Source organism: Brachyistius frenatus, unplaced genomic scaffold (assembly GCF_029030835.1).
Source record: "Brachyistius frenatus isolate BFR_SWC_R1_liver_20210118 unplaced genomic scaffold, ASM2903083v1 Contig_31, whole genome shotgun sequence".
NCBI lineage: Eukaryota > Metazoa > Chordata > Actinopteri > Embiotocidae > Brachyistius > Brachyistius frenatus.
Genome location: NW_027210630.1, coordinates 291,485 through 305,053, shown reverse-complemented (window position 1 = coordinate 305,053; position 13,569 = coordinate 291,485). Strand labels below are relative to the sequence as shown.

General features: G+C 41.0%; 1 protein-coding gene across 2 annotated transcripts in view; it reads right to left on the bottom strand.

Annotated features, from left to right (window-relative positions):
• Nucleotides 1–407: 407 nt before the first annotated feature.
• Nucleotides 408–13,569, bottom strand: part of dtx1 (deltex 1, E3 ubiquitin ligase) — a 46,469-nt gene continuing 33,307 nt past the window's right edge. Inside the window, exons 4-10 of one of the 2 annotated variants that reach the window (XM_069699693.1) lie at nt 11,230–11,291; nt 10,899–11,030; nt 8,734–8,795; nt 8,403–8,561; nt 7,154–7,315; nt 5,892–5,981; nt 408–5,779 (exon numbers count right to left, since the gene is read on the bottom strand). In XM_069699693.1, coding sequence (XP_069555794.1) covers nt 5,555–5,779; nt 5,892–5,981; nt 7,154–7,315; nt 8,403–8,561; nt 8,734–8,795; nt 10,899–11,030; nt 11,230–11,291 — 892 coding nt within the window. In that variant the 3' untranslated portion in view covers nt 408–5,554. Of the gene's footprint in view, nt 5,780–5,891; nt 5,982–7,153; nt 7,316–8,402; nt 8,562–8,733; nt 8,796–10,898; nt 11,061–11,229; nt 11,292–13,569 lie in introns of both variants that reach the window. The other variant, XM_069699692.1, reaches the window with a different exon arrangement.

Here is a 13,569-nt window from a genome sequence, read left to right as displayed (position 1 = left end):
TCATTAGGCATGAGAGGTGAGCGATGAGAGGAGGCAGGGCAGCGGGGAAGTCGGAGGGGAGTGAACCCCTGAGCTGCTGCGTCAGTGCTGGAAAGAGAAAGAGGAATGGAGGATCTCAGACCTCGACGGATCCCAGGGCCTGCTTTAGTATGTGCCAACCACAGCTCCTCACCACAGCACCAAAGTACAGCAGTCAGAGACCGAAAATGACCATAAAGCAAATTTACTGCCAACGTGAACGAACTGTTTCTGCTGCACACCACAGCTCCTGCAAGGCTCATTTATATCCATATAACGAGGTGCAGAGCACAGAGCTGCCCCGGGACATGGAGATAGTGGTGCTAAATGAGGGAAGACATGCCACTGACTGAGAAAAAAAAACAAGGAAGAGCCAAGGTGACAAAAGGTCAAACAAACTACCCTTGTCAAGGGCACATTTATTTTTCCACAAGAAACACACAAACATGCAACAAGGTCATCACAATTCAATAAAGACCGATAGATTAAGAAGCCCTTTATAGTTTAATCAATGTCTCTATATCTTGCTTTTAGTTGATCCCAGTTTCTCTTTGTGAATATGCAGACACCGCTTGAGATAAATCAAATCACAAAAATCAGGATTTGGAAATGTCAATTGAAATGGGCACTTAAAATGCAAAACTTTCAAGATGTTTTACACGTCGTCGAAAGAGTGAGGAGAGCAGCCAAACGCTATCACGTCCCCATCTGTGTAAATCAAAGCCAATAGAGGGAGAAAAAAAAGATCTTTCTGACTAACTGGAGTAAGCAAAACCACAGTGCTAAATCACCAGAAAACCAGGGTGATGTTTCTAAAGAAGCCATGATGTTTTCATACGCAAAAAGCTATGCATTGTCAATAAACTTGCTCACAGTTCAGTTAACATGCACCTCTAGGAGAACATTACTGTATCTTTAAAGGACATGAACCTAAGCTTTGTCTACGAGATGCCCACTTAGCACACATTCACACACATTCACACGGACACACTGACAGTATATCCACACAAAATGTTAAGGTATCATTTAGAGAGAGAAGTACAGTTTGCAGTGGACACTACGAGAGAGCACAACTGTAAATACTTCATATGTTTAGGACAAAGTGATTTCATCCCTTATCCCGCTTCTACTGGAATAGTATGGAATGAACCTTAGGATGAACACAGCAATGTCATTCATCATTAAAAAAAAGACATCAAAAATATACGTTTTCTATTATAGCATGTGGACATCATCGGATTGCAACCCCTTATCTTAAAAAATCTGGAGGTAAGCACCCCATAAAGAAAACATCCATTCTCATTTAAATCAAAGATCGACCTTCTTGCTACACATAAATCATGTAGATCTTGAAAATAGTAAATTGCATAAAAACCATCTCTCTCTTCTTGAATCAGACAAAAATCGAACCATATTTTCCTCATCCTTCCCATATAAGTCTGTACACACCTGAAAAGTCTAAAGGGCCTGCATCGTTCACACCACGAGACCGACACATGGAAAGGAAAAGTCGAAGAAGCAAAAATTTGGATTTCGCCAGTTAATGAAATTTCAGTCAACATGGAAAAAAATTCCCTGATAGATTGGAAGCATCGCTGTCCCATTTTATAAAGGGTGTCAAAAAGCGGTGAGGGAGAAAACTTTAAATGGTGAGAGACAAAAAAATTACCTGGGTCAAAGTCAAACTTAAAAAATTCTTTTAGTAGTTTGTTTTAGCTTGTGAGGGTAACCAGAAAGTTGCAATTACACAGCCAAAAAAAACACATAACAGTCGTATGTTGTCAGAAAACACATTTATACATCCAGCAGTTACAGTTGGAGTCGTGTTTTTCTGTCCACCGGGTCAGTATAAGTCCAATTTATTCTCTTTTAGATCTGTGTTTTTTGGTTTTAGTGACTCTTGGGAGAAATATCTGTTTCTTCAGTTCACGAGCTGGTTACTAACGTAGTCTGCCATTTTGTGTCTGGTGTTTTTTTTTTTTTTTTAGAGCTGAATCTAGATAAAACGAAACAGCGACGGCATGTCTACCTGTCTCTCCATACTCTGCTAACACGCTGCGCTCGCTATGCCCTCTGTGTAAACTTTTGTGAGACTAAATCAAAACAGTTAAGTAATTAAAGTCCTTCAAGAAAAATATTCATGACTAAATAAAAGAGTCAAACCCAGCGTTTAAACGCAAGGTAGCTGTACGTGGCTGTTTGCAAATCAACACGGACTGCATTAACCGTCTAGTGGTGGTGGAATTTGTGGTGTGAATAATGAGATTTTAAAATACAAATACTAAAAAATCAAATGTAAAATAACCCCAACATTTCAGACGACGGGGAAAAGACCTCATTCCAGCTCGTGAAGTGTCTTTGCCACAGACTGGTCTCAGTGGCCGCCATACTGCAGCGGGATTCAGGCCAGCTAAAAGGAAATGCCAGAAGTTTGTGCTGATTTGCATGTTTGAATGAAATAATTACCAGAACCAAGAAACAGAAAATGACTTTTACAGTATTTTAGTATTCCAAATGTGTAGAATTTAAAATGACGGTAAGTAAATCCTGTGTGTAACAGTAACTTTGCAAAAACCTGCAGATTTCATGGATGTAACAATATCAATATCAAAAATATTAATTATAATATTATTAATTATGAATTACAATTGAGATGTAATTAAAACAACTGTGAGGCCTGCCAAAAATTTTTGGCTATGTAATCTTTGCATATTTGTACTTTTTGTAATTTTATCTTTAAGTTGTTATTTATTTCCAAAATTCTAAATTAATGTATAAAATTAAAATTATTTTACAATACAGCCAAAAACAAGTGCAAAGGAATTTTTCTTCATATACCTGGAAATGAATTAAGCAGGGTAAATATGATTTATTATTGTTACTAAACCAACCACGTATCCCGTACCATTGATGATACTGGCAGTTGTTACCAAAAGAGTGATAAATCAGTTGAATTAAGTTTTGATTATTTTAATTGTAGTAGATAGACCTCCTGTTGTTATTGACATGCTTTTGGAGGTACAATTTCCCTGCACCTGTAGCATATGGTGGTCGCAGTGATGCATCTCTGCAATAAACGGCCGTGAAAGCGAGTAAGGATAGTGTCATTGATAAAAAAAAGAAGAAAAAAAAAGTCTCCTATTTCTGATTAAAACTAAATTGAGGAAAATCCTACCAATCTGTTGCTTCATTTAGCTAAAACAAACTCTTAAGAATATTTATAACCGATATTTAACCCAGGCTGTTTTAACCGTCAGACTTAATAAAATTTGCTGACTGCATCCATTCCCATTTTCTGGACAAGTAGAAAAAGAGAAATGGCCCACTTGGGGGGGACGGCCATCTTCATGCTGCTAAAGCTCCCCCACCAATAATAAAGACACATTTACTGTATTTATTGGCGCCCCACAGGGAATCAACTACACAGAATCTACATTAAGGTAACGACAGCAGCATACGCTAAGACTACTTGTAATATAAGACGTCCATAACAAGTCATACATGTTTCAGTCCCTGACATACTGACAAATATTTGCCAGATTTTATGTATTCATGTTAATATGTGCCTGTGTATAGATATGTGGGACAGTCTTTATATTTTCTCTATATAAGAGTATAAAAATAAATTAAACTTACACCATTGACTCAAATTGAGCTTGACTTTAAAGGTATATCACATCTGCAAATGTATATTATATATATATATATGTATTTTTAAAGCATTGCAAGCCAGTTTATAAACACCAACTTAAAAAAAAGAGTTAGTTGCAATTTAAGACATTTTCCTAAAAATTAAATGACTGATTAAACAAAAGTGTTGCCTCAGAGTGCTATGGAAGACTATGATTCACCCCGAAATTAAGCCCACAGCTGGGTGCCCACATGATAAACCTACCACCAACACCCCCGCTCATTAAAATTGATCAGATATACTTGTGGAGAATTATGCAGCACTGGGTTATCTTTAATCTCAGAGTAAAGAAACATCACAAGATCTCCACCAAGGACCTTCAAAAAGTCTTTAGCTCGCGGGCATGAAATCAGAGGGGGAAAGAGGAGTGTTGAAAAACTAGTTTCCAGGCAGTAACATACTAGACCAACATTTGGATGGTTCCTAGAACGAAGCTCTGCAGCTGAGGGGGAGGAGGAGGAGAGTGGGAGCGAAGCCATACATCAGGATCGGCCCTACCGACTCTGAGTGAGCTCACGCAGGGAATGAGATGTTTCACTGCTCGCTATACAAGCACTTGATCTCAGTACGCTGCCCAACGGCAAACAGGCTCACGAGAGACTTGTAGATCGCAGGCGAGCAGGAGTGCTGCCCAAGATGGATCTCCACGGGAAAACTGTCGGTGTTTGAAAGAGGAACGTCCATCTGTGTGGTCAGCTTTTCTCCTCAAGGACTTGCAGCCAGCATAACAATGCCTCAGAGCATGCAATTGCACACTCACCCCTCATGTATGGTCAGCATGATGGATCGTGCCAACGCCTGGGTTTGCTCCTACAGGGAGAATAATAATGCAGGCTTTATATTCACAGAGGTCGGTGTCATCAGTGTGTCAACAAAACAAATGAGTTTAACCTTGGAGCGTAAGCACAAATCCCTCCTCACATCCTCAGCCCTTCAAGTTACAACACCTCTTAACAGGCAGTAGACTGACTGGTCAGACGCTCGTTTCATCCTTTTTCCACGTCTCCTCTTGTAGACAGTCCACAAGGTTAACCGTACAACATACATTTATCATCAAACACCGATATTTCTTCAGCTCCCTGGAATCTACGTCATGCACTACTGAACAAACCCCCAGTTTACAGAATAACTGACCTGTTGTGTCAGAAGTGGAAAATGTCAGAGATGCCCAGCGTCACCCTGAATGACATCACAAGAGCCAAGACTCTTTCTTTAAAATCTTAAAACAAAGCTTCAACACTTGTTACAGGTCAATAACTAATTATAAAAGTAAAAGTAAAAGGGAGAAGCAAGTAATCAATTAATTTCAATTCATTTGTAAAGCTGAAATTCTCTTCAATGTATCTTCACAATAACAAGCAACAAACCGATCCACTGACACCGCACCCGATCGCAGATATTTTCTCAACATTCATTATGCAGCGTTAGTCAGGGGCCATGCATTCTGGACATCAGCATTTATAGTTTTGGCCCCTTGTCAGTTTACTCAGAGTGCACAAAAACAGCTTCAGTTTGAATTGAAAATGGGTTAAATACCATTTAACTGCAGCTTCCAACATCAAACAAAAATCTCTTGAAATTCTTAACCCTCTGAGAAACTCTGCCACAGACACAACATGCTCAAGGCATGTATCAGGGGTAATCATAGGTTATACAAACCAAAATATTGATTAGAACCATTTATTTTGCTTCCATTGCTCTGGTGCCGCCACTTCTGCTGGATATTTTTGTTTGTGGGGAGTTAAGAGTTGTTGGCGGCATGTCGGCCCTAATGCATTGTCCCTGTTCTCTGGGAGATGGTGGGGCATGGTGGGTTGTGTTCCTGTGTACCAGCTCGGCTGCCCATCAGTCCTTCAGGTTGTCCTCACCGACCCCCTGGGCCGACAGCTCTGTCAGGACGTTGTCCAAGTAGTTGGGGTCGGGGTAGCCGTGGCCGGTCAGGTTGGAGCCGAATTCAGTTTTGTGGTGAATCTCGTTCCAAACCACCGTGTCTGACTCGCCCGTGGTGCTGGACGTGCCGATGGTGAAGATGAGGCGTCGGTCCCAGGCCATGATCAACAGCTTCAGGACCTGGAGACACACAAAAAGAGAGGAAGGAGTTTGACTATCTCTACATGACTAGAAGGCACAAATAAAACCACATAGAGGAGCATTGTTTTCTGGGACTACTGTCAGAGCTCACCTTCCTGCCTTTCTCGTTGTCTGGGAGATAGCAGTGTCGAGGGAACCCTCTCGCACTGAACTTCTTCCCAGGGTTGGGGTGCTCATTGGTCTGGTAAAAATGTCAGGAACAAAAACAAACATTACAACTCCTTCTCCTCCAATTACAACCTGATTGTGTGGGAAATGTCAACAGCACCCACAGGACAAGCTTTACAGTTCACACAGCTCACAATGGCCCTTTGTAATACTTATTTGAGAGATGTGCTGCTGTAAATATCCATTTATCTCATTAATCATTTTGTTTTCGAAAGGTTCCATTAATGCTCCAGTGTAAAAAAAAACAATCCTCGTCTTGATTAAACCATCGAGGGTTCAGATGAGGAGCAGATGTGAAACAGGTCTCCACCAAAATCGGGAACATTTTGTACAACCAGACCACCTTCCTCCCTCATTAATAAAAGAGGTATTTACAGTTATAGTACCCCTGTCATGTCAAACCGTCTTGTCATTCCTTAATTTTAGTTTAAAATGTGGTTCCAACCAAACAGCTTTCTGCCTCTATTAAGATCACCCTTAATATTGCTGTTTTTTTTCATTGTAACACTAATATATATAATAGATTTACTTCATTGCAATCCTAAACCACACTATAAGCAGCAGCCTGATGTTTAGAGAGTGGACTGAAAAGAGGAGAAATAGAGGCAGGAGTTGTGCTCACTGGCAGGAGTATTGTGCTGCTGTGCACTGAGTGGTCAGATGACCGTCTGTATTCTCTTCCCCTGGGGACACTAAGAATGCTCTGCTGGTGGAAAAAGGTCAGTTTATTGACTCTATTAAAGCTCATCTCAGCAGTCAGGATAAAATACGCAGCCCTCTCATCGCCACCAACCCACCGAAACATCCTGTCCTCTCCACTGCAGATGTGAGTTTGAGGTCTTCTCTACTGGATTTAAGTTTTTCATTTTCTTGTCTATTTTTGTATTTATTCATTTGATATACACACAGAAAGAGAAATGATCTATGTGAAAATAGTCTTACATGACTACAGTATTTGACTTTTCTTTTTTTTTTTTGTAATTCTGAATTGTCTCTTTGCCAGGAACCGTGGTGTGATTCCTAAGAAGGCAGTCTCCTCGGTGCCCCAACACCTCACCTTCCAGTACGAATGACCGCTGGTCATATTTAAGCGGATAAGCAGTTATAGAAAGTTCACGGATTTAGAGGGGAGAGACAGTATATCAGGGGACAAAGCTGGATTTAGTGAAGTGAGACGGTTCCGACCTGGATCCCGGCAGGAATGTCATAGACAATGCGGATGGTCTTGGAGTCCGGGTAGCCGGGCAGGCAGTGGGGGATGACGTGGTACTCCATCTTCCCAGGGGGCTGCGTGCCGGTTTTCTCCCCATAGATGGTTTTGCATGTTGGGCACTGCAGACTGCCATCCTGGTTTGAAGAAAAATAAACAGATTTGCTTCATACAATAAGGCGAAACTGACTACTAATATATATATATATATATATATATATATATATATATTTTTTTAGCTTCTTATTGCTTTAAAGTGCTGATTTAACCTAAGAATAATTAAAAAAAATAAATATTTTCCATGATAACAATTTTGTTTTATAATTTATAATATTTCTGCCTATATTTATGTGGATATAAATTTTGACGAACTCAAAATAAACACAGTGTGAGCTAACTGCACGGCTGACAGACGATGTTAGTGACTAGCTGCTGATGATTGTAAAGTATTTAGCAGCTAAAGAGCCTGAGCTGACAAAAATGAAAAGGAGAGGGATTATTTGACTCACACTTAAAGCTAAATTATGCTTACGTTAGATACTGTATACTAATAGGAAAACGCTCTCTCACACTACCCCCATATTAGAAGAGCATTCAATAAATATAAAATTGCACTTAAATAGTGTCTGACTCATGATAAACAGTTTAAAAAGGCAGCATAAGCAGCCTTCATTTTACTTCATGCTTTATTTTTCCTTCTTAAAACCCCTGTGCCTACATCTCCCACAATGCCACTCGAAACAGTCAGAGATTTGGGTTTACTATAGTTGTAGTGAATGCAGCATATTAAGATCAATTATTAGAGCTTTATTTCTTTATTTCTTGAAGAAAGCTCTAATACCTTCCTCGTGCGACTGCAACATAGCTTGATCCCACCAAAAGTAAACGAGAATATAAGCTATTGCTGCTAATGTGACACTGACGGTTGCTGATTGAATCTGCTTTTATTTGCTCCATCTGTAGTAGCAATCTGTAAAAATTGTATTTCATGCAGGCAAACTGAAGTGAGGAGAATTAATTGTCATATTACAAAGTACTGTGCTGTGAAGGCTGATATGACTGATCCGACAAGAGTGTATAAGATCCCCATCTGTGTGCGACAGTATTGAAGCCTGATCATCTGCCAGTGCCATTCAGCCCAGTCAAGCTGTAAGACATCGCGAGTTTATAATTTGAGCCCAGAGTGACATCACAACAGCGTCTGGCTCGCACGCCTTTACCCACCTTATTGCCATTGTTGTACATGGCCACCAGGCACAGCAGATGGTACATGTGCCCACACTTGCCAAGTTTGCCCACCAGTTCTGGCTTGATGCCTTTGTGCTGCAGGACGCCTTCATAGCCGGATGACATTACCAGCCTCTCCATGCAGATGGTACAGTCCTGGAAGAGCCAACCAAAATACTTCAGCTGACATTCTGCATGGACATGACTGTGTGTTTATGAGACTTTCACTCTCGGTTGGGACACCAAACGGTGACAGATTGCATCTCTTGCTGGGCACAAAACTTTTTAGTCCTCAGTGTGTGCGTGCCTTTTTGTGCCTTTTTCTTACCTCGTCCGGGACAACTTTAATCTTCTCTGTGTACCTTCGCACCACATCTTCTGGGTTTTTACCTTGTCATAAAATAAAAACACGAGAGATATGAGATGACCGTCAAAGAGCAGCATGAAAAGCTTGGCACTTATTTACACCCACTGACCACATGTATGAATAAAGACAAGATGGACCTCTGCATGGCCTCTGATTGTCATTTGAACATGAGAGAGTAACAGCTAAACCTTGATCGATGGCAAACTTTCATCACTCTGGCCCGGGTGCCTTTTTAGTTTCAGATAAAAGAGAGTGAGTTATTGTATGGTATACATGTCTGTGATGTTGAAGAGGAGGTCACCTTCAAACTGGCACATAGCAACCAGCCATCCTCACACTCTCCGATAATCCCCGAGCGCAACCAGGCTCGCATGGTTGAGAGCACACCCACAGCTTACACCCCTAATACGCTTACAGGCAACCTCGTTTCCCCCGGAGCCTTTGTTTGTTCATTTGAGGGACAGCAAGTGAACAGAGGCAGAGAGAAAGAAAACGCTAATATAGCAAGGCAGAGGGGGCACAGTGTAGTGAGGAGAGGAACCAGAAACAAGGAGGAGAAAGACTGAAGAGACAGAATTATGTATTTTACACTGCTACCAGTTGATGGCTTCATTAGCCAGATCGCAAAGCCTCTCTTGACCATTTTCTGAGCAGAGACCAGAGCAGAATAAACCCAAATCTCCCTGCATAAGAAAAAAAACACATCTCTATTCCTCTTACAGACCTCCAGTATGTCTGAGTTTATGCTGTCTGTAGGCTGCACACACAGGTTGCCATCTACCGCTCCTTATTTCTTAATCTACAGTACTATTAAAAAAAAAAAGGTCCATAATTTATAATCACTTTAAAAAAAAAAATATTCCTGAAAACAATATGTGATTTGGAATGAACTATAGAGAAGGGCAGAAACAGATAGAGAGTTGTATCTTTTTTAGATGGCAATGTTGATGTGCTTGTGGGTCAACCGACTGTATCTAGACTGAAATGAACATTTGGTGATCCTCTGAATTTATGGTTTTTAATCGAAAGATTTCAACTATTGCCATGAATTTTGCTACAGATTATAATCCATAGAGGATGAATTTTAGATATCTTTTGTGATCGCTTTATGACCGCCTCACGCAACAGTCATAAGCGCGACTCTAGCCTCCTGGTCTTGTTGGAGATGACTTAGCTTTGTTGAGTTTATTAGAGGTTGTTGATTTTCAGAGGAGGGAACAGCTCCATTTAAACCCTCTAAAAAAACACATTTATTATTTGTTTATCTTTGGACACTATGCTACACTACCAATGAACTGGAATTGCAAGTTGATCAACTGAACACTGTTTCCATGTTCCATATAAGTACTACCCTCCTATGAATTTACAGGCATATATGTGTTCCTTCCAATGAAATTAGAGAAGAGTATAGGAAGTGAAAAATAAAGTGTGACCACATCATCTCCACACAACTTCATCTGTATGTACAGTACAGATAAGCTTTAAAGGGCTGACTGAGAGGACATGTAAGGTACAGGGATGGAAACCCAACAGCCTCTCTGATCAATTAGGACAAAGACTCCCTTGGGAAACCAGTGGTTTCCACAGCCTGCATCAAAAGGCACTTATTCAAGCACAGAGCCGTCCAACTGAACACCAGATCTCCTCTCAAACCAGCTCGAAACGGCGGACCCTCGTCAATTACTTTCCATACAACAGCCTCGGTCAATCCACATGAACAGTTACATCTTTCAAACTGTTAATCACAGTTTCAGTATATTTACTCGGGAATCTGAAAAAGAAATCAGAATTACAGGAAGACAGTAATTCTTTTAACGTCAGTAAACTTGGGTGAGGTTGGAGTTGTTGCAACCCTTATGCAGCTAAAATGGGAGACATTTAAAGAACAATTATGGGTCCTTCAACAGTTTATTTGATGGTTTTGTTTGCATGCTAAACAACAGACTCACTGACAGCTCATATGGAAACATCTTGCTTGGCCGGACAAAGACAGTCTGCTGACTGATCTGTTCTCTCCTCAGTTCATTTTCCATTTATTCACTAAAGCATTATACAAAATATACAATGATGGCATTTGATTAGGTTTTTTTAATTTTATTTTCTCCTCTTCGTTCCCTCCGTCTCACCTCTCCTCAGGTGCTTCTTCTTTGTTTTGCGACGCATGCCGTTGATCCCCGGCACGGGCTTCATGTCGCTCTTGTTGATGGGTGGTGGGTGCAGAATAGGCTTCGGGGCTCGAGTCAGGCAAACCGGCAGACCTGCAGCGCACATCAGGATACCTGTCATACCTGATGCATATGTCGCGGACACACACACATACACACACAGAAGAGTGGAAAGGGTGAATTTCCTTCAAGGTAAAAAATAAAATAAAAAATAAAAAGTGTAGACATATCATTTTGACACAAGCACTTGTAACAAAAAAAAGCTTATTTTTAGCTGCAGATGTGGTCTAACCTGCTAGTGCTGGGTGCAGTGGTCCAGAGCCGGTCAGGTTCTTCACTGGGAGAGCAGGAACGCTAAAAGAGAGAATAAATAAACAGTGAAACAAAGTAGTAATAAAGGAAATGAAGCACATAATGTATATAAAAAGTCTGGTAATAATAAAATAGGCTATTACTGGTTATTACGCCACCACGGAAAAACCTGAGAGCAGCAGAAAGTTCTGCTCTGCATGCCATGAAAAACATTCAAGTTAAAATGTCATATGTGCTTGACCACAGAGACAACTGCGATAGGATGAGACAGCTTGACTCATGTACAAAGCACTGCAGCAGAGCCTGATTCAGGATGACATTTGGAGAGGTTTGAGTTCGTGGCAAACACAGACGACAAAGACAGTTGACTTGCGTACTCTTCAAGATCTGCGGAGCAGAGCGGACAAAAGCACTCGGAGCATTAATATGAGCATACAAGTCTGTGAGTCTCTTCTTCAGAAGACCAGAGCCTCAACCCAGCCGGTATCCCACAGCACAGCAGAACTCAGGAACAAGTGTCCTTTTCTCGGGTTAAAAGTAAGACTCCGCGCAACAATCCCACCGGATGTGTTGTGGATGTGAAGCAGCTGGATGACCCCAGAACATAAAGTTAAATCTCAACTTCATGATAGAAAGGCTCCATTTACACCCGGTCATTTCCTGTTGAAAGTGTGGAATTATTGTGATTTTTTTCATTCAATCGTTCTGAAAATGTGCTGCATTCCAACAATTATTGTCAGTGTCTTTGGGCTGGACTGCCGTTGAGCGTTACCTCGCAGCATAATCAAACTTTTGGTATTTCTCTTTACAGCTACAATAGTAATATGTATCATGCCACTCACTGGCTTGTACTAGCATACAGTATGTAAATGGTTGGTGCTAGATCGAATCAGCCGGAAGGATGCACAGTCTACGCTGCTGTTATTGGTTGTTTAGCTGTCAATCAAGTCGTCGCTGGCCATGTAACTAAACCTAATACTAATCCTAACCCCCCCAGAACATGACAACAAAATCAGTCAGAGCATCCCTCTCGCTGATCCAATGTAACACCAGCCAACATGAATCCCAAAATGTGTGCATGACAGGAATGTGCTCGTGAAAAAACTCTAGTGGTCAAGTTAATAATGGCATGAGCTTCTTAAGGAGGCAGTCCAAGACATGTTTTATGGACGCATATTCTGATGCAACTTTTCTATCTGAAGCCTATTAAAGCAGAATCTTATAAGCATGTAGTACACGTGCTAGAAATTAAACTAGAGTTTAACCACTGAAGTTGATATCTTTCATTATATATTTGTTCAAGAATGAGTCAAAATACTCGAGATGCTCACTGCTCTGCTCTCCCCAAATCACTACTTAAAGCCTCAGTTTATCGACCTCAGACACACACACACTGCTGCACATATACTTTTGAATCTCTTTGCTGTTGAACCATGAAGCGACTGAGGTCTTTGGCCCTACAGCTCCCAGGCGCTGCACAAATCCGCATCAACAGACCGCTTTGATATTTGTGAGAGCCTCTGTTCCTGTGCCAGGGGAAGCCCTTCAAAAAGCTGAGTGCAATAACAAAAAGAGACACGAGGCCTGGTTGAAGCTGATGCGTCCTATTGCATCTCTGGTAGAGACCCAGATACACTGTGTCTCACACCAGTGGACCAGAAAGCAGGATCAGCTGACTCCTGTTGTGTGTCGGACTGATGCGAGTCAAAATCAAAGTACAGAGATGTGCAGCTCTGATAGGCGCCCCATGTTAGAACGTCAAACTCAGGAGTGTGAAACCATGACAGGTTTGATTTTTTTTTTCTTCAAGCAAAGGCTACAGCGAATGATTTCACACCTTGAGCTGCAGCGGAGGAATTAATGGGTGAGCTGACCTCCAGCAGTCTGCTGCTTGTAACAAAAACCAAGCAGTCGATACTTCAGGGCACACAGCTGGCCTTCACTCAATACAAGTACCAGTTTGAATCAAGGGCTGGCTAAATAAAGTCGGCAGAGGAAAATCTTAATAGAGAATAAATATATTAAATAAAAGACTTGATCTACTTTTACTTAAAGCAGATTTTGATACTCAAAAAACAAACCAAACCATTTGAGAGTCTCCTTTATCGAAACATGCACTCAGGCCTGAATCAAATCAAAACCCATTATGAACTAGATGCTTCCCTTTGTGAGTGCATGTATAATTTAGGTTGTTCCCAGAGAGTGCTGTGATCAAACAAATAATTTTCATTAGAAGAAATGGGCTAACACACCACAAGAGCTTTCAGCACAATCTCGTTGTGTGCTGTCAGCACATTTTGCACAAACTATACGCGCACAG